The sequence below is a fragment of the Rhea americana genome, unplaced genomic scaffold (assembly GCF_003343005.1).
Source record: "Rhea americana isolate MKP2758 unplaced genomic scaffold, rheAme1 scaffold_53, whole genome shotgun sequence".
Lineage (NCBI taxonomy): Eukaryota > Metazoa > Chordata > Aves > Rheiformes > Rheidae > Rhea > Rhea americana.
In genome coordinates, this window is record NW_028186679.1 from 2,489,343 (window position 1) to 2,508,404 (window position 19,062).

General features: G+C 36.1%; 1 protein-coding gene across 1 annotated transcript in view; it reads left to right on the top strand.

Moving 5' to 3' along the window:
- Positions 1 to 19,062, top strand: part of ARHGAP21 (Rho GTPase activating protein 21) — a 94,537-nt gene that overhangs the window by 26,107 nt on the left and 49,368 nt on the right. The window contains exons 4-6 of the mRNA XM_085318319.1: positions 1,118 to 1,142; positions 13,898 to 13,990; positions 17,936 to 18,014. Of these exons, the coding sequence (XP_085174445.1) occupies positions 1,118 to 1,142; positions 13,898 to 13,990; positions 17,936 to 18,014 (197 nt within the window). The remainder of the gene's footprint in view (positions 1 to 1,117; positions 1,143 to 13,897; positions 13,991 to 17,935; positions 18,015 to 19,062) is intronic.

The following is a 19,062-nucleotide window of genomic DNA, read 5'->3' on the forward strand; positions in this document are numbered from 1 at the left end:
CTCTTCCTTCAAGTGTTCCTCTCTCAAATAGTTTACTCAGATCTGTGTGCAATTGCTTTGGAAATATGAAAAAGATAGTGATTTGTCTTTAAATGCAGAAGGTCTAGAAAACTGGATATAGTCCGTTTAAAAGTGAGAGACAATGTGCAGGTGAAGATTATTTGTGTTCTTACCTCTCTGCTGCTTGCTTCCTTAAGGGCAAGGCTCTTTTAATTAGGTGAGGTGAAGTGAATGCTTAGAAATATTTTCCAATAGTATGTATTAGTCTAAAGAACTGTGTTTAGGTTGAAACTTCASTGGTCCATAAAGTCATAATTCAAAGAGAGCACATTTTTTCTTTATTTTAACCACTGAAGTTTCAGAATGGTAGAATATTGGTGAAGAGGAGATTAGCCATGATCTTTCAAAACCTCCTCATTCATATTTAAATACTGAMAAGAAAGTATCTGTGAAATAAATAATCACTTCTTATTTTTAAGTATGTCCTTCTCCCTCAGTACATTCTGTTATGTCTTCTTTTGTTTTTTGTTTCTTTTTTTAAGGGCTCTTAGTGAYACATGGTAGTTACGATTATATGTAGTGCAATGAGCAGAAGGAGAATCTTCAAGTTGTTACTAGGAAGTACTTTAGGTAGGTTCTGTTCTCTAAAGACAGAAGTACTGAAGGCAAAGCAATCTTGATGTTTCAGATTTCAGGAAGAATATTCAGAACTTAGTTACAAAATATTCTCTCTTAGAGAATTATTTAATTTTGAATCCTTAGATGGTAATAGTATAGCCTCTCATTCTTGACTTTCAGATGGAAACATACTTGTAACACAGTGCAGTTTTACACTTCATGGCAGTTTTGTATTTTTGTTTTGTTTTCAAATAATACCTTTCAGGTTGGTTATGTGGGGATGTTTCATGGAACTGTGTTTGTTCTTGTGCCAACAGGCCTTATGCTACGATTTTCAGAGTGAAAGCCTAATACTGTAATATTGAATATTTGTGTAAGAGGGTGAAATACCAAAATGCAGATTTAAGCTTATGAATTCCCATGAAACCTTCATGCTTGTAGGGATCTATGCATTTTTTCATTTAGTGTATTCYTAATGTGCACTATTTTTTTTCCTTAGGATGAAGAGAATGGAAATAGAGGAGGTATGTTTTGTTTCTTCTTCCACATGTCTAATATGTTTATCGCTCATCTTCTGCTATGTAATACACTTCAATAGCTATTTAAGAGTTTGAAACATTAAAATTATTGAGTATGACCATCAATCCCCTTTGCGTTTCATGGCACTGAAGTAAAAGAAAGAAAATGCCTGTGTTTTGGATTCTCCTGTTCTCTGTATGTATTTGTATGATTTAAGTTTACTACAAAACATGTTGTATCACCTTTATGCCCCACATATCACTTTGTCATGCGTATGATAAAAAGGCAAGAAACCAGCTGTGTTACCATTTTAGCACCAGTTCCACACTTTCAATTTGATCCACATACAGGCCCAAGAGTTCATCTGTACAATGTACTGTAAAGAGTTTAAGCCTGACAGATACATTTATATACGTATATTAAAAAAGGCACTGGACAGGACACCTAAGAGCAACCAGTACAAATTTTGATTTCTGTTGCAACTTGTTGTTGCAACACATAGCTGTATAAATATCTAGTATTGATACTGATAGTAAAATAAAATAAAATCCTGAACTGTGACATACAACTGTTAAAAAAAATCTTAGCCCTATTAGCCTAGATATACTTTCCTCAGTATTTTAATAGTACTTATTTAACTTAATTCATCAGTTTCAGTTCTTTGTCACTCTCACGTACATTTTGGAGATCCATAAAACATGTTTGAGATGTCAAATAAGATCTATGAATGAAACTGTATCTTGCACTTGATTTAGAAGGGTGGAAAAATCACTCTGTGGTTATGCCTGCCAGTTTACCTCCTTTTTCATAACTTTCTCCCCTGTGCATTGCTTGTGTCTGCTCTCTTTTAATTAACTAATTAGCTTAATTTTTAAAATTGGAGACATATCTCAGTCCTACTTAATTTAAATTCTTTGATGTTTAGCTATTATCTCTTCCATGCTCCTTTTTTTTYCCCTCTGATATCTCTTTGTTCCCTTAAACGGTGATAAATGCGTTGATTTTAGGTGAGGAAGTTAAGTTTTCAGATAGAAAACCCAGTCCCGCTTTCTGTTTTCCTATTCTGTGGTAACTGTAAGATGTGCAAAGGATTTAGGATTAATTCCAGTGTAAGTGAATGTAATATACAGTGTTCCAGTTTGTACTTTTCCGGTGCAACTCTTAAGATAGGCCTGCTTGAATAGGGATACCTTAGTTCAGAAATTGCATAGAAGCAGATGAATTCCTGCATCTCTTTTTCCCACTCTTACTCAGTAGTCTTCACTTGCTTGAGCGAAAAGTCAGTCTCTTCATACATGTCTTCAYCCCCTCCAAATTTGCTGCCTCCTTTTTCTCCATGTCCCTCCACTTCCAAATTTGCTACCTCCTTTTTCTCTTTTGACTGGCAGAAAAGGGAAATTGATTTAAGACGGGAGGGGAGTCAAYTCTTCTGTGCAAAATGAGCATGAAAAGCGTAACTTGTATTTTAGAGAATAAGTATCCTTATTGTAGGAAAAGGATGTTTTTCCATAGGGAAGCAGCACTAAACAAACATCTGTTCGGCTCAGTGTGAGAACTGTGCAGGTGGAAGCAAGAGTCTTTCTAGAAATTTTTGTTAGCTACTTAAACTATGGATCATAGCTATTTCTTATTTATAGTGTAGTACGTTATGTGCCTTGAAATACAGAGCAGAGGGCACAAAACATGCTCTGGAAATAACAATATTCTAATTAGCAGGACAGAGAGTTGGGTTTGTGCYCTTTCTGGAAAGAAAAGGAATGACACTTATGTGGAAGGCATAGAAGGTAAATAGAAGTTAAGTAATCAGTTTCATATGTCCTGTCTTAAAAAATAGCAGAATGGAACAAAAAGTGTAAGACTTTTCTCAGCATTAAGTGAGATCTTTGGTGTTGGGGAGGGAGGGTGAAGCTGTTTTYGTTTGCATTACTGAAAGTTGTTCTTGTTCCCAAATGAGAGGAATAGTTAGTTTGTGATGAGAAAATGAAGAAAAGCATTTATTTCACTTTTCATATTCACAAACATCATGTTAGTTTAGTAAAAACAGATGTGTCAGAAGTTCTGTGAAGGATTGTCACAAGGATTCTTAAAGGATTCTTAAAAACCTGTATTTGATAGCTGCAGCGGTCTCCCATTGCTAATGCCCCGTTTGTTTCAAAAGCTTGAGGGAGAGCACATCGCTAGTAAAGGGTATAAAGCTTTGTCTGTCATCCAGAGGAGCCCTCTAGTGGCAAGTATTATGTTTTTTTTTAATTGAAATGGAAAACTTCCCAGTGTGAAGTTGTGTTTTATTTATCATTAATTAGTTTAACTGCTAACTCTTTCTTTTGAACGCTGCAGACAATAATTCTCTTGTGCTTTTCTCTGTCAAAGACTACACTAAAGGGTTTCGGGCTTTTCATTTTTATGAAGCAATGTGTGCCAGTGCAAAACTGACAGTTTTCTTGGTATCACTTTTGAGTAAAGATCATCTGCTTACTTAMACTTCCTTAATTGTCTTTTTCACAGGTTCAATATACATTTAGATCATACTCTTGGGTAATCTTGCCTTCAATAGGCAGTAAATTTCCAAAGATTTTAGAGTAAAAGATAATGCAAAATTGTCCTGGAGAATAGGAGAGAGTGGATCAGGTTGGCAAGCGAGAGTTCAAATTGGTGCAGTCAGGAGAGACCTCATGGTCAGCAATAAAGGACAGAAGGAAACYACCTCAAGTGCATGCCTATAAATAAGGGAGTTTCTACAGAACAGTACGATGGGGACCACTCTCATGCATATTCCAGGAAGTCAGCACGACTGGGTGCTTCTCTGAAGTGTCCGTGTACTCATGCACACCACATGGGAATCAAACAGGAGGATTTTGAGATCTGTGTCCAGCTGGAGAGCTGTGATCTCATGCGGATCACACAGATGTATTCGGACAGCTCACACAACTGAATTRCTGCYGTGGATGGACACAGGCTGTTTAGGAAGAACAGGTTGGGAAGATGATGAGGAGGAGTTGCCCTTTATGTRAGGGAGCAGTGGGAATACATGGAGCTGTGCCTGGGGTTGCATGAGGAGTCAGCTGAGAGTTTGTGGGTCAAGATTACAGGGCAGACCAATGCTAGTGATGATTCCAATGGGTGTCTGCTACAAACTACTTGGATCAGGAAGAAGTGGAAGATGAGTCTTTCTCCCGATGACAGGTGGAAGCCTCACGTACACAGAGCGTAGCCCTCACGGGGGACGTTATCCACCCCAGTTTCTGCTGGGAGGGCAGCACAGCAAGGTACCGACAATCCAGGAGGCTTCTGGAATGCATTGATGAAAGCTTCCTGACGTGTGATTAAGGGGCCAACAAGGGGAGATGCTCTGCTTGACAGAGAAGAAACAACAAAAAAACTGGTGATGGATGTGAGGATCAGCAGCTGCCTTGGCTGCAGTGGCCATGAGATGGTGGAGCTCAGGATCCTGGAAGAAGGGAACATGGCAAAAAGCAGGATCACAGCCCTGGATCTCAAGGGAGCAGGGCTGTTCAGGCATCAGCTTGGAGGAATCCCCAGGATATGGTCCTGGAGAGAAGAGGGATTGAARAGATCTGGTTGATTTTCAAGAACCATCTACTCCAAGCTCATGAATGGTCCATCCTAATGAGCAGAAAGTCTAGCAAAGATGGCAGGAGGCCTGCATGGATGAACAGGGAGCACCTGACAAAACTCAGACAAAAAAAGGAAGTATATAGAAAGTGGAGGAGGTACAAGTGACTTGGTAGGAATACGGAGATGCTGTCTAAGTAAGCAGGGTTGAGGTTAGGGAGGCCAAAGCCTACCTGCAGCTGAAACTGGCAARGGGTGTGAAGGGATGTACTCAATGCCTTCTTCACTTTAGTCTTTACTGGTAATCCTTGCCTTCAGATCCCAGGTCCCTGAGACCAGTGGGAAGATTGGGAGCAAGGAAGACTTACTCTCAGCAGAGGAGAATCGGGTTTGGGAATACTGAACAAACAGGATGTAAACAAGGCCATGGGACCTGATGAAATTTGAGTGTTGAGGGGCTTCGCCAATGTTACTGTGAGGCCACTCTCAATAACCTTTGAAATGTCATGCCACATGGGGGAGGTTCCTAAGGACTGGGAGAAAATAAACATTACTGCCATCTTCAGGGAGGGCAGGAAGAAGGATCTGGGGAACTACAGCCTCACCTCAATCCCCGGGGAGGTGATAGAGTAGATAACCCTGGAAACCATTTCYAGACACCTGAGGGACAAGAAGTTGGTGAAGAATAGTCAGCGTGAGGGGAAATGATGACCTATCCCTATAGCCTTCTGGCTTGGTAGATRAGGAGAGAGCAGTGGATGTTGAAAGCCTTCCTGAAGGACAACAATGTTGTCTCTCATAACATCCTCACTTGACACACTGACAAMGGACAGGATAGACAAGTGGACAGTGAGGTGAGTTGAAAATCATCTGCACTGGCAGGCCTGGAGATGGCATGAAGTCTAGCCAGAGGCCAGTCACTAGTGGACTATGCCAGGGGTCAATACAGAGGCCAGTATTGTTTAACATTCTCATGAATGGCTTGGATGATGGGACAGAGTGTAAATGGTGAAAGAGAAAGTCATCTTCCTTAGAGCCATTTCACTGTTCATTTGACGTGATGAATATGTTGTCTTTTATGAAGACACTTTGAAGCTATAGTTGTTAAAATAYAAGTTTAGTATGTAGATGGCTTGGTCATTTCTTTCATGTTGCTTTAAAATAATGTTTCCTTCAGAAATGTTTAGCTTGTGGATCCTGATTAAATCAACAACGGTAAGCATCCAGCAATACTCTCTGAACGGAGTTTCATCTTTCATATGAGGACTGATCTAAAATATGTTCAGTACATAAATCAAATTCTGGAAATCCAGTATCTTTACAGTGTAGTGTCATGCTTTTTTAATATAATGTTCTCACTTTTCTGACTTCATTTCCTATTTCTGTGTAGAAATATCTATTGCATCTAGCAGCTTCTTATCTTCCTATATGAATGGTTTATTGCTTAGTCTTCTTGTCTGTAGAGACTATAATCAGTATATGCTTTCTAACAAGACTCCAGACATTTTCACTAAGACCCCTAGATTTTTAAATTCTGATCACCAGACTTTTATTTTTACATGTCTAACTATAAATTTAAGTTTTTATGTCTAATTAATCTAAGCTAGAAWTTCAAATCTATTACCTGAGCTGCTTCAGCTCTGTGCAAGTCTAGTTTGACATTTGAGAGAAGCATGGAAAAATGCGGGAAAGGCTTTTATTCCTTACTACTGTTTATGTACACTTCATGTGGTTTTAATACTTTGTTTTGCAAACACAGACTGATATGYGTAATGCAGTTTGTGTTCTCTCAAGATTTAATTTAATTCCATGTTTTTTAACATCATTGGCTATCAAAGCTCCATCTATTATGAAGTAAACTAATTGTGCCTGTGAAGATGGGAACAAGGTAGACAAGGGACAAGAGAATGATTAYAAAAGCAAATATTTGGAAAGGTTACAGATTGCTGGGATGATATATTCTTAGATATGGGATAGTGGAATAGGACTAAGAGAAAAGAAGTAGATGACATTAATGCTTTAGGATAGTGCCATAGAAAATTGCCCTTTTTTGTGAAATTTTAATCCAACTTTCTCATTATTTAACCTGTAGAAGCTGAGAATGCTAAAATAGGGCTAGTTTATTTTTCTTTCATGATCAGAACCTAATAATTCTCTTATTCTCTGAAAGTATGCCCAGAATATTTAGCAGAGTGGCCTTCCAACTTGTCACATGTAGAATGTTTCTCAGTGACTACTCGAGTTCAAATCATCTCTGATGCTAAATAAAATTACTGCCAAGAACTGCACAAGTAATTTCCGTGGATTTAGGGGGAGTCTGTGGCTTCACTGCAACAGATGTAAATTGAATGGCTTTGTGAAAAGAAGTTTTAGGCTTATCTAAAACCTGAAGTAAATACTGTAGACTGTTCTGTCATTGGTTAAATTTGAAACTTGGAAAGGTTTCATTTTAGCTTTGAGAGAATTGAAAAAAGAATCATAAGCTAATATTGCCAAATAATGCAATGGGGAAATAGACTTTTTGTATTTAAGTTTAAATTCAGTGTCACCTAGTTTTCATAAAAATGCCAAATAACTAATTTCTCTCCTTTTCCCTGTCCCTCATGGAGATGGAGGTGAGGGTCTATTAGTCAAATAATTAAAAAAAAATAAGCAGAAAAAGATATGCCATCTTTGAATTGCCTAATAAAAATTACAGAGGTCTTTTAAGTAATAGGAGAATGTGCAAGGTGTTGCTGTGCTGAATGCCTTAACAGTACTATTCTACTTGCTACTGTCCTCTTCTAGAGACATCTTTAATGCTGTTTTTTGCTTAGTGTTTTTTAGTGTGTTACTTCATGCTTGATAATGGGTGAAATAAGCTCTTTTAGGGCAGGGGTGAGACCTTCGGGCTCCTCTTCTACAATGGATTACCAGTGGAGTGATGCTTCTCATGTATGGAATTCAGTTTGCAGATTATAAAATCTAAAATTGTCTTTAGCTTGACTCTCTCAGTTAAACATAATCTCAACAATTTCATGAAATATGTTATTTATGTTAAACAATTAAATTAAACCTTTGTTAATAAATCTAAGTTATAGTGTACTTCCAACAATCTCTTTGGGAGTAGCTTGGGAAATGATTAGCAAATATTTTTTTCCTACTAAAACTGGAACGTTAGATGTGCAAATCTGTATTCAGAGCAAATRTGTTAACAACTAAAGCTTTTTTTGTCTGTTTGTTTTTTCCAGTGGCTAATTAAGTTACTGAGAGAGTTACATTATTGTGTTGGGATTTGATGATCCATCTAGCAGCAATGTATCTCATTCTGATTCGTAAGATTACTATTACTTCTCTTCGGAACCCTTATATTCTTCCAGACAAAATTTGGGTTAGATAGAAAAAGTGAATATTTCTGGGGAATGCAGCTCTATAATAATTCTACCATTTTCATATCTATTAACCACCTCTTGATGAAAGTGGAAATAAGAATATTGTCGTAAGAATATTTGTTTTCCATTGGAGTATGCAGACAGGTTTCGATYCAGCTATGTTGAACTCCATGGATTAGAAAAGAATGCACCATTCAGAAAAAGGAAATAGCTTTCTTTCCCTTGTTCTTCCATTCCCCAAATCATATCGCTTGATTTCTTGCATTAAGATAAAGGCTCTTGAATATAGTAGCAGTTACATGTAGTTGGTACTTTGCTGGTCTTACAAATAGGCAAGTAGACTAAGGAAATAAATTATTTTCCTGTGTTGATGAAATGACATTTTTATGGTAACCATGGTAGCAGTTCTTATAGTACAGTAACCTTGCAAAGTGTTTTGTCATCTGGTACTCAAGAAAAAAGGGGGCGGGCAGGAGCAAAAAAAAGAAAAAAAAAGCACAGATTTGTGTACAAGGTCAGTTTTTCTTTTAAATATATCCTGTGATTTTGCTTTACAAACCACTGATGTCTCAAGAAACAATCTAGAAATATCACCTACATGTAATGAAACAGATTATTGTTACATTTCAGTAATGTGCTAAATGAGGCTTTTTTCAATATTAGTATTACAAATATTCTGTGATCATTTAGAAACATATTTGTCCCACCTTAGCTGTAAATATTTCTCCTTYCTTTGCCTGACAGGCTTCCCCGGAATCAGTGCCATTCTGCATTGTTGAGCCATATGGAGYGCAAATGCCTTAGATATCCAAAAATGAATTTGCAACTCTGCATGCTTAGAGGAACATTGAGTCAAAGAAAGACCTAAAAGCCTTTCTTAATTTAACAGTTGAGCTGTTCCATGAGGCCGGTGGTTGTACAATATGTACATGAAAGTGTCCCTTGCTACCTGCTGAGCGAAGGGGCAGGAGTAATGCTCAGCACTGTGGCTTTCAATGGTTTTGGTCTTTAAGTAAACAGATAGTTGAGGCTTTTTGTTTTCCTTTTTCCTCCCTCTTTTTTTTTTTTTTTAATCATTTAAAAATAGATTCTGTATAATTTTAACAAAACTCTGTAGCAATTACTCAATTCCTGTGTTACGAGGATTTCTGAGCACTGTTGAGAATCATTGAGCAAAGGGTTTGGTTTCCCTTGGAAGAGGAGAAAGAGCATGTTTTTAAAAAGTAGATTCTTAGAAGAGCCTTTATAAGAAAGTACATATTTTATTGTGATCCTGAACCCTTGCAGACTTATGCCCTGCGGGTCAGAAAGAAAGGAAGAGATACAAGTAAGTCATAACTTTTACATTTTGAAGGAAAAAAAATTCTTTGTCAGAGACGTGCTCTTTTTGTAGTCTTTAGGACTCAGAGTTTTTATCTGGTTGAGTTTTGGATCAGAAGATTTTTACATATCAGACTATGTAAAAGTGATGTGATTATCACTATCTTGTGGTGTGCTGGTAGGTTTGATAATATTACTTCTGTCATGTCATTTTCTTTCACAAATAAATCATAGTACAATATTTAGTCAGGTTGGAGACTTTCATGAGCGTACAAAACTGATTAGGGACAATTTTGTTTTTATGGACTGTTTTTCAGTTTGTGGTGATTTAACATGTGTGTGTAGTGACTTTATATGCCTCTGTTTTTTATTACTCTTCTTGTGAGACTACACCCCTGTTACAGCTACACTTCTAGAGCAATTAAATATATATGAAATTCTTTTTCATGGAAGTTGTGCTGTATGTCTGAACTACTTCCTGACTTGTGCACATGTGCTCCTGTCACCTCACCTTTTTGCCTGTTCCTCTTGATGTGCATGATAGCCTGCTTTTTACTTGAAGTTGAAGGTTTGGGCAAAATTACCCTATTCAGCAGTCATCTGCAACATAAYGCTCATCACTGACGCAGCAAGCTGCAGTACTACGCTAGACTCATCTGCTGCAAGCATGAAGTAAACCGGTGAAAGGCAGGACAAACACATGTCCAAACTGGGCCATAACCAAGTGCATGCAGTGATGCCCTATCTTTCCTCCACTGGTAGCTTGAACTATTTTTTTATTTAAGTTAATGACAGTTTTATTAACCCAGTTCAGGAGGTAGGTGGTGAGTTTACACTAGGCTACAGTAGGCTGCACTGTATTACTGGTTCTGATGGCAGCAGCGTCCAGGCATTACTCCGTAACTCAAGGCTGTCTCTCTGTGTTTTAAAGCGCTGTTTTACTTGAGGCATTTATGTGCCCAGGGGAGCTGGGTGCCAGTGACAGTGCTGGATTGTGTGTTTAGTGTAGAGCGCAGCAAGTGTAAGCTCTGAGAGAAGGTAAGTGTCGAGTGGGTGAAGCTCCTTCCTTATGTGATCTCAATGAAGGTCATATCCATTTACAATTACTAAAATCAGACCCACTAGAAGTATTTGATTTACTTTAGCAGCAGTGAGCTAGAAGATGCTGTGTCAGATTGACACAAACTGGGAACCTAGGGCAACAGAGGGAATTTAAACTCAGGGGAAATAGGTGAGGGAATGTATGTGTCTTGTCCCATACATGCAGACCCCTGGTACTGAGAGAGTAGCGTAATGGTGTTGGCTATTGGCAGCTTGTGGCAGGAAATGGCTTAATTTCTCATAAAGGAGAAACCTTGCTGATTTAAGAAAAAATAAAAGAATACATCTTTGTCTTCTCGGGTTTTTTTTTACATCTCAGCAGGCTTTGCATGTATTAAAATTTCATAGATGTGACATGGAAAAGATGTGAAAWAAAATACATGACGCATTTTGAGCATGCATATAGCTATGCTAAAACGTATCTYGTTTAAAAATCATTCTAGAACGAGCAGCATAGGATAAGTGAAAATAAAAAAAAAATTCTTGTCATACGTGAATTTTATTTAAATGTTGATTTGTTACTGACCTGCTTTAAGCTCTTCTCACTAATAGCCAAATCTTTAGCTCTAAGCCACAGATAGTAGTTCTGTATAACAGATTTATGTGAAAGAAGTACTAATTTGTTCCAGTTGTGTATTAGATATTTCTCCCTAAACAAAAAGCGTTACTGTGAAGAAAGATGATTAAGTGAATGCAGACACACTGTGAAAATAGTTTGCACTTAGTAAGTAATACTTACTGTGCAGCCTCTTCTGCAGCTTAGCTGCGTTGTTTATTAGCGCGGAGCGGAGCGCACGGCTTGCTTTCGCTGTTGTTCCGCTGTACGTGATTTCCCTCCCCGAGCTTCATTCTTGCCAGACAGCAATTTGTCCTGACTTCAGCAAGAGTAACTTTAACCAACAATTTCCAAATATTTTAATTGGACTTCAGTAACAGTGTCAAGCAAGCCTCCTTGTTTAGTGTTTTTTGCTTGCCCTGCTCTTACATAATTCATGACCTGACCTTCATGTGTGACAATATGAAGAAAATAACTGTCGTATTCAAATGTTGTTAGAGCTGCAGTATTTTCTTCTACAATTTATTTCTTTATTTACAACTTATTCAGTTTCTCAAGATTTAACAGTTATTATTTTAAGAAGTTAATAAATTGCTCATTTTACTTAGAACATATTTCAGTACTGACTGACTGCACGTCTGCAATATTTATTCTCCCCAGCTGGTCTGAAGAGAGTATCATTAGCTGCTAGTGTCAGAAAGAAAATATTCTTTAGCTGTGCTTGAGTATAAATATAAACATATACTTTGAGACTGCGCATTCAAGGAAGCTCATTTATATGCTTACTGAAGGAAAGAAGTTTTGGGTTGTATCCAAGTAGTAAAAGACCAGGGAGAAATGGAGAATATGCATTCCTCCACCAAAGCTTGGGAATCCCAATATTTCTTCTTATCTTTACCTGTATAAAGATATTACAGAGCTGTAAAATAAACCTGCAAATGTGAACAAGGTGATAAAGCTTTCTTTCTGTTTTTGTACCCTTAATTTGATCTTAAACTTTAGGGTGATGTTTCACCCTTGTAGAAAGAAGGATGAGTGACAAAGAACCAGATTTAGTGTGAAATCAACTTTTGGAGTYAGTCTGCCAAACAGCAGTGCAACCCTGAAGTGATTGCTGGTGGTGTTGAGGAGCTCCTTGTRCAGCTGCCGGGATACTGCTGACATGGTGATCAGAAATTAGGTGTTCAGGGAAGCCTTCGGTCTCTGCTCTCGACAAATTAGTGCAGTTTTTCTTCTCTGATACAGAGAAGAGGTAACTGCAGTAAAGGTATACTGTATTTGATATCAAACGGGAATAATCTGTTTGCTGGACCTCTTGTTTTGTGCATTCAGATATGGAAGAGGCTTTCAAGTGTTAGGCAAATTAGCAGTAGGCCATTAATCTTCTTTAACTGGCATTTTCTAAAGAAAGTTGATAGGGCCTAATGGGGGGTCACATATACCAGATGTTATTTTAAGTGTTGTAAATTATATATGCTAGTGTATACTGGGAGATCTATGATTTTTGTTTGCTTCTCATTTGATTATGTGTCTTCCCAGTAAGAGAATTCAGTGGCAACCCTGGGAATGATGTTAGGTAGCACTGTGAACGGTCACATTTTTACAGTTCACCCTTYGAAGAACCTTTTGTCCATGGCATCTAAGTAAATTATTCTTTGAACATATCTAAACTTGCTGAAACATTGCTGCCTCTTAAAAGATAAGACCTATCAAGTGTTCATTGTCTATTAAAATCAGAAGATTAAAAATGACAGATATGAGTTTTGCTTCACAGAGAGCATTTTGTATATCTTGTAGCTGTGTCCCAAATCAAATCTTAAAGTATTTGGGAACTGAGCAGCCAGCTGGATTTTTTTTTTTATGGATAATTCAGTTATTTGGTATACAATAGCTACCTTATTCTAACAAATCAGCTTTCTGATTATTCTGTACCAATCTAGAGTTATTTTGAGTAAGTCATTTAGAGCCATATGATTTATTTTGTTTAACTGTGCTTTAGTAAGATGGCAGACACTGAGCAGTCTGCCAAATGAACATATTAGGCTAAAAACTGGATTTGAAAAATGTGAGATAAATTCAGAGAGGAGCCTGGTTTGCTACTATTTATTAAAATTCTACAAATAAGGAGCTTTTCTCCTAGGGAAATYGAACAAAAAGAGGCATATGGAGTAGAGCACACCTTAACGTATATTCTATAATTAACTGAAGAAGAGAATGTGGCTTAGTAAACATAACCAGGTGGAATACTTGACCTGTATCTCAAATGTTTCCAAAAGCACTGCCATTTGTGTCTAAATCAAAGATTAGTCGGTAAAGAAGTGATTAGAACCTAATACTGTAGTTTCAAAGAGTGTCGCTTTTATCAACAGCGCCAGTTTTAGTTAAAATTCCATGAGGAACCTAATAAAGACTACTTCTTCTAGAGAAAGTTAGTAAAATTGTATTTTCCAATTTACACTACTGATTCTTTTTCAGTTTGTCTGCTTTTATATCTCATTCTAAATAGATATCTGAAAAAGAAAGGAATAATTTTTATTGTATATATAGGTATTGTATGGGAATGAAATAGCGATGAGATGATGAAATTAAACTGAAAAGTATCATTTGTTATGACATAGTCAGAAGTTTTTGATTTTTATTTTTCAGACACCTAAAAGGTCTTTAGTATAGCGAAAGGAAATGCCATCTCTAGGACTATTTGCCTCTCCYCTCCTTCCTCCCCAAACTGGACTTTGGTATTTAATGCAACAATGAATATGGCAGGATTATGCTTCAAAATAATTATTTAAAATAAAAAAACATTGTAATGCAGTATAATTAAGTGTCCTTTCTTCCTCAGGAAAACAAAGAAATAGACTGGAGCCAATGGATACCATATTTGTTAAACAAGTTAAAGAGGGTGGACCTGCTTTTGAAGCTGGACTGTGCACAGGTACTGTTCTTCTATARTACAGATTTAGCATGTACATTTATGCATAAATGATTTAATGATTTAAATGATTAAATGATTTAAATTTGCTTATAATTCTGTGTCTTCTAYTGAGCCTTCATCTTCCCTTCAGAAGTCTGAAACTCTTCTTTCTGAATTGTCATCCTTTTGTTTTTAATCCCAAAAGTGATTTTGGGATTCCCTCAGGAAGTATTAGTATTACATATATATCTGTATCTAAAAAGGCACAAAAGTCTTAATGACTTTCTTAAGAAAAAAAAAGAGTAAAAATGCAATAAAATATGTGAGGAGAAAGAGAAAAGGGATGAAAATGACACTAGTTAAGTATCTATTTCATGTGCTTCATGGAGAAATTGATAACCTCACAGCATTCAGGTTTTTTGTCCATCCATATTCTACCTCATTTAAGTTAAATATGACCAATCCAACTCTAGTTGAAACTCTCTTCTAGTCAATTTTTGTTCAGTTATCTGGTTTAATCTGTAATTCTTGGTGCAGAAAGCTTGTTTTTTGTGAAGTGCCATGTGCTTCGCAACACTTTTACTTAAGTGATGAAGAGAGAAAGCTGCACTAGAATGGGTAATTTTACAAGTAATAAAGCAGTAAGTTATGTAGGTAAATACCATTGCAAATACGGATTTCTGTTCTTAAAAATGTGGTAAAACTTATATTATACGAAGGAGTTATATTTCTGTCAGTAATAGAATGTTATTTTCTTTTCAACCTACTTGTGTAAATGCATTTGCCTGGAGTAGAATAACTTTTGCTAGGCTTACCTTCAGCATTATTTTATGCTAATGTATAARGAAATGTTTTGGATTGACAAATTACAGCATATATTGAAGCCATACAAAGGAGCCATGTTAACTTCTACCCTGGGCAATGTTTACCAAATTAAAACAGATTAAATCTGCAGAGAATTTTTATTTTTAGGCATAAAAAAGGTTTTAGGAGCCCAGAATGAAGAACAAGTGATAAATGGKAAAACAGATTTTTAAATTATCAGGACATACTCTTTTTAAAAACACTGCTGGTAGTCATTATATCTAATTAGGCCATGTTTCCATTTCTTGTTAAAACTCCAGATTGAGATATATTACTATATTTCTATCTTGAAATTGCATTATAAACCACTCAGGGAATGATCGATGAGGTAGATTGCTTAACTTCTGATACAGACACTGTATACATTCCTTTTTTTGTAGATTCAGTTGTACTWATTTTTTAATCTAGATTTTTTAATCTGGGTTAATTTTATAATCACACCAGTGGAAAGAAATTACTTGAAAATGTAATATGAGTTTGTTTATATTTGTTTTTATGTTTGTTTATTTGTTTATTAGTTATGTTTGTGTTTWTCAGTTCTTATTTCACTGCTGCAGGGTTCCTTTACTTTGTAGTACTGACAGTCTTAACCCAAACTTGATTGCCTAGAATCAAACTAAGTGTTTCAGGCACTTACCTATGYGTTAATCACCAGAAGGCTTGCAATGCTTGCAATACATGTACATTCAAGGAAGAGAGTACAATATCTGAATTGTAAGATAATTCATTCTGAATATCTTTGAATATTCTTGTAATTACAAATTTAGCTAATTTAGCTAGATCATAGTTCCCATATTTAACATTTGAGGTATTTCATTAAAAAGAATATATCTATGAGCTACAAAAAAGTTTCAGAAACATTAAAATATGCACAGCCAAAACAAACTCACAGTTCCCAAGTCTTGATATTCGTGCTCTGATTTACATATATGCAAAGGATTTAAAGGACTAAAACAGGTATGGAAGGGGAGATGGTTTAAATGTGTTCAGATTAATTTTTAGTTTGATTAAAGGTAATTAGTAGGCTACCTGATAGCTGTGAGGAAAAAGCCTTCATGCTTCTATGCCCTTTTTTCCACTACAAGCACTGGCCTCCTCTTTCTATATGCCTGAAACTGAGCAAAGTTATATTTTGCAGCATTGCCTACAACCACTTCTTTCATGTAACCACTTCTGAAATGTGTCTCACCTGAATTTTTTGGCAGTTTCAGGTTCTAGTTCAGCTTCACATTCTGATTTATTGAAAGCATGCTTCAAGTAAACTTGTTTCACTGCTTTGTTTAATCTAGTCTCTTTCTTTGAAAAATAAAAACTGCACAGGAATGAGTAAGATAATATGTACTGTAAGGATGTTCCTAGTTAGGTTTTCTCAATGGGAATAGTGAGTAAAGATCCCAACCTACAGGTGAGTTCTAAAACAGTTCAGGGAGAAAAAACAGTTTTAAGTTCTAGAGAAGGATCTGATGTGTTTAGGGGAAGTCTTGACCTAGCAGGACTGGAGTCAGAGCTTGTAAGTGAGAATATTTCTTGGCATAAATCATAGGATTTTTCCATAGAAATGTACTTTTTGAAATGATTTCTTTTGGCTTGATATTGAGCATTTCAAAATTAACTTTTTCATAAAAGTCCAWCTTCTAAGCCTAATTACCTAGGGTTTGTGTACAGCACTAGGATGAAGATTGCCATCAGTCTCAGATGCCTCTCAGTCATACAGATTGCTAGCAATTGTTAAAGGTTGCCATCAATCTTTCTTCAATACCTTAGAAAGCAAGAGATGAAACTGAGAGAGTTCTTTCATGAGAAAGATGGTAAGCAGCTGATAAAAGGGAAGAGATGAACTTTTATAAAGTTGCAAATACTGCAGCAATTTGGTTGTGCTATGTTACATCATATGTGTAGACCGAATTTAAAACAGCCATTGGACCCATTCGGARGGGTAGGTGTGAAACTCTGTGGGGTCTATATAGAGTGCTTCTATAGTTCTTGCATTTAGAGCGTTATTGCCGCTGAATCAGAGTGAGCCTTTAGAATGAGCTGCTTTTTCTTCATCTTTTACATGATTACACTGAAAACACAAAAAAGRCTTCAAATCTCTAATGCTGCGTTGAAAAAAAACAGTCCCCTTGGCTCTCTTTGTATGGGTCCTTTCTTTCAGTTGTTCTTTTGCCAACAGCCTTCCAGAGCTCCCTAGAGCTATAATCTTTTAGTTCATTTTCTCTTCATTAGTAAATTCAAGATACTTTCTTGATTTTCTGGTTAGTGATAACRTAAATACTATTTCTGGTGGAGAGGAATAGGATGGGTTTTTCATCCAAAGCTGAAACAACACACAGAGTGAAGATCTTTGTGTCTCCTCATTGATGTATTTGCCACTTACTTATGCTAAGAATGTGTGAAGTTATGAATGGGGAAGATGCAACAAACTATTTGGAGAAATCTGATAAAAGTGGTATCAGATCTAAAGATTAATCTAAATGGACAAGAACTAGCCACTTACACTGCCCAAGATGCATCGATATTTTGAATTTTGAAGAGCAAATAATGACTCAGAAACAAGTTATTCTGAGGAAGGAAAAATCTGGAGCACCTTTCAAATTGTCCATTATTTTATCAAAGAGGAAAGAAGCAGTCAATTTCAGTATTTGCTGATATTAAAGGAAAAGTATACAGATACACCTGGCAGTGTCCTCAGTTAATGTTGGGTTTTGATTTGTGATTAAGTACTGTAATGAAATGTTTACCTGTAATTCACTTGAGAAGAATTAGGGTAATGTGGTACCATACATCAAAAGCATTATTTTGGAGACAGGATACTCTGATATAGTTTATACCTGCTTGTGGTTTTCTTTTATGRCTTTTTAGTGATTAATTTGGAAGCATAAAATGAATCTGAAAATATTATGGAAAAAGCTGGGAACTTGACGTTTTTTGTATGTTTACATGTAATTGTATTGTGCACCATTTACATTCTTTTTTTGTTAGAATGATCTTGATTTTAATAAATTGATTATCGTGATTATTATGAGATACATACTTATAAAAATAAAAAATTAGCAAAAAAATCTAGACTGGCTGAATAAGGTATATCTTTTCCKTTTACAGGTGACAGAATTATAAAAGTTAATGGAGAAAGTGTTATTGGAAAGACATATTCTCAAGTCATTGCTTTAATACAGAACAGGTAAGTTGTTAGTATTCAGTTAGTATTAAACTTTGTTACTAAGCAGGAAATTACCGGTTTTATTAGTTCTGAAAATGTCATTGTTTGTATTTTTAAATATTCCATATTATACATGCAGTTTTATGCATTTCTATTTTTGTGTATGTATTCAATGCTGAAAAAAGCATAAGAATGGGTGTGCTGAATTGTACCAGAGTCCTTTTCTGTCAGTACTTGTACCTTGTCAGGAAATCACTTCGCTATGGAAGGGTGTCAAAACAGGCGAATTAGTTGTACAACATACACATATGTGTCTATTTAAAAAGAAAATACAAAAAATCTACCTTTCTTATATGTATATACCTTTCTGATAACTAAAAATYAGCATATCTGGTAAAGCAGACACTTTATACTAGTGCATACCTGCAAAACATCTTCACTGCATCATAGCTTTCCTTTACATTGCAACAAAGTTAGGAAGCCTGTACAGTGTTAKGGAAACAGTAATATTTACTGTGCTTGCAGGTCACAAGTGCTTGTAAAATCATGTCCATAGGTAAATCTGGATACTTATTTTTATGTTTACTATCCCCTTCAGATTTTACTAATTTCTTGGCCTCAGTTTCTGTTTTGGGRGAACAAGAGTCCAACACAACAATGAGTTATGTGAAAAAAAGATGTATTATGATCTGCATGCAAAAATATATTCTGAATACATCACATGAGCCACATTCTGTTTTTAGTGAATCTCCACACCTTAATCCTTAATTAAACTTACTATCAGAGTTAAGGAGAATAAAAATTGCTGACCTTCCTACTTTAGTGCAGTCTTTATTCAAGATTTTATTGAAAATGCCTATGTTCCAGATACATGTCTTTCAAAGCAGGAACACATGTTAGARTTCTATAGGCAAAAGGATGATAGGCAATGTAGCCTCAGTTCCGTTTCAAACCATTAGTACTTTCTGTATGAGGGCTGGAAAGAAGAAAGCTATCTTATTTTGTAACCTATAAAAAGACTGAATATAACACTAGTCATGTATCTTTTTTTATCTTTTTTTTTGGGGGG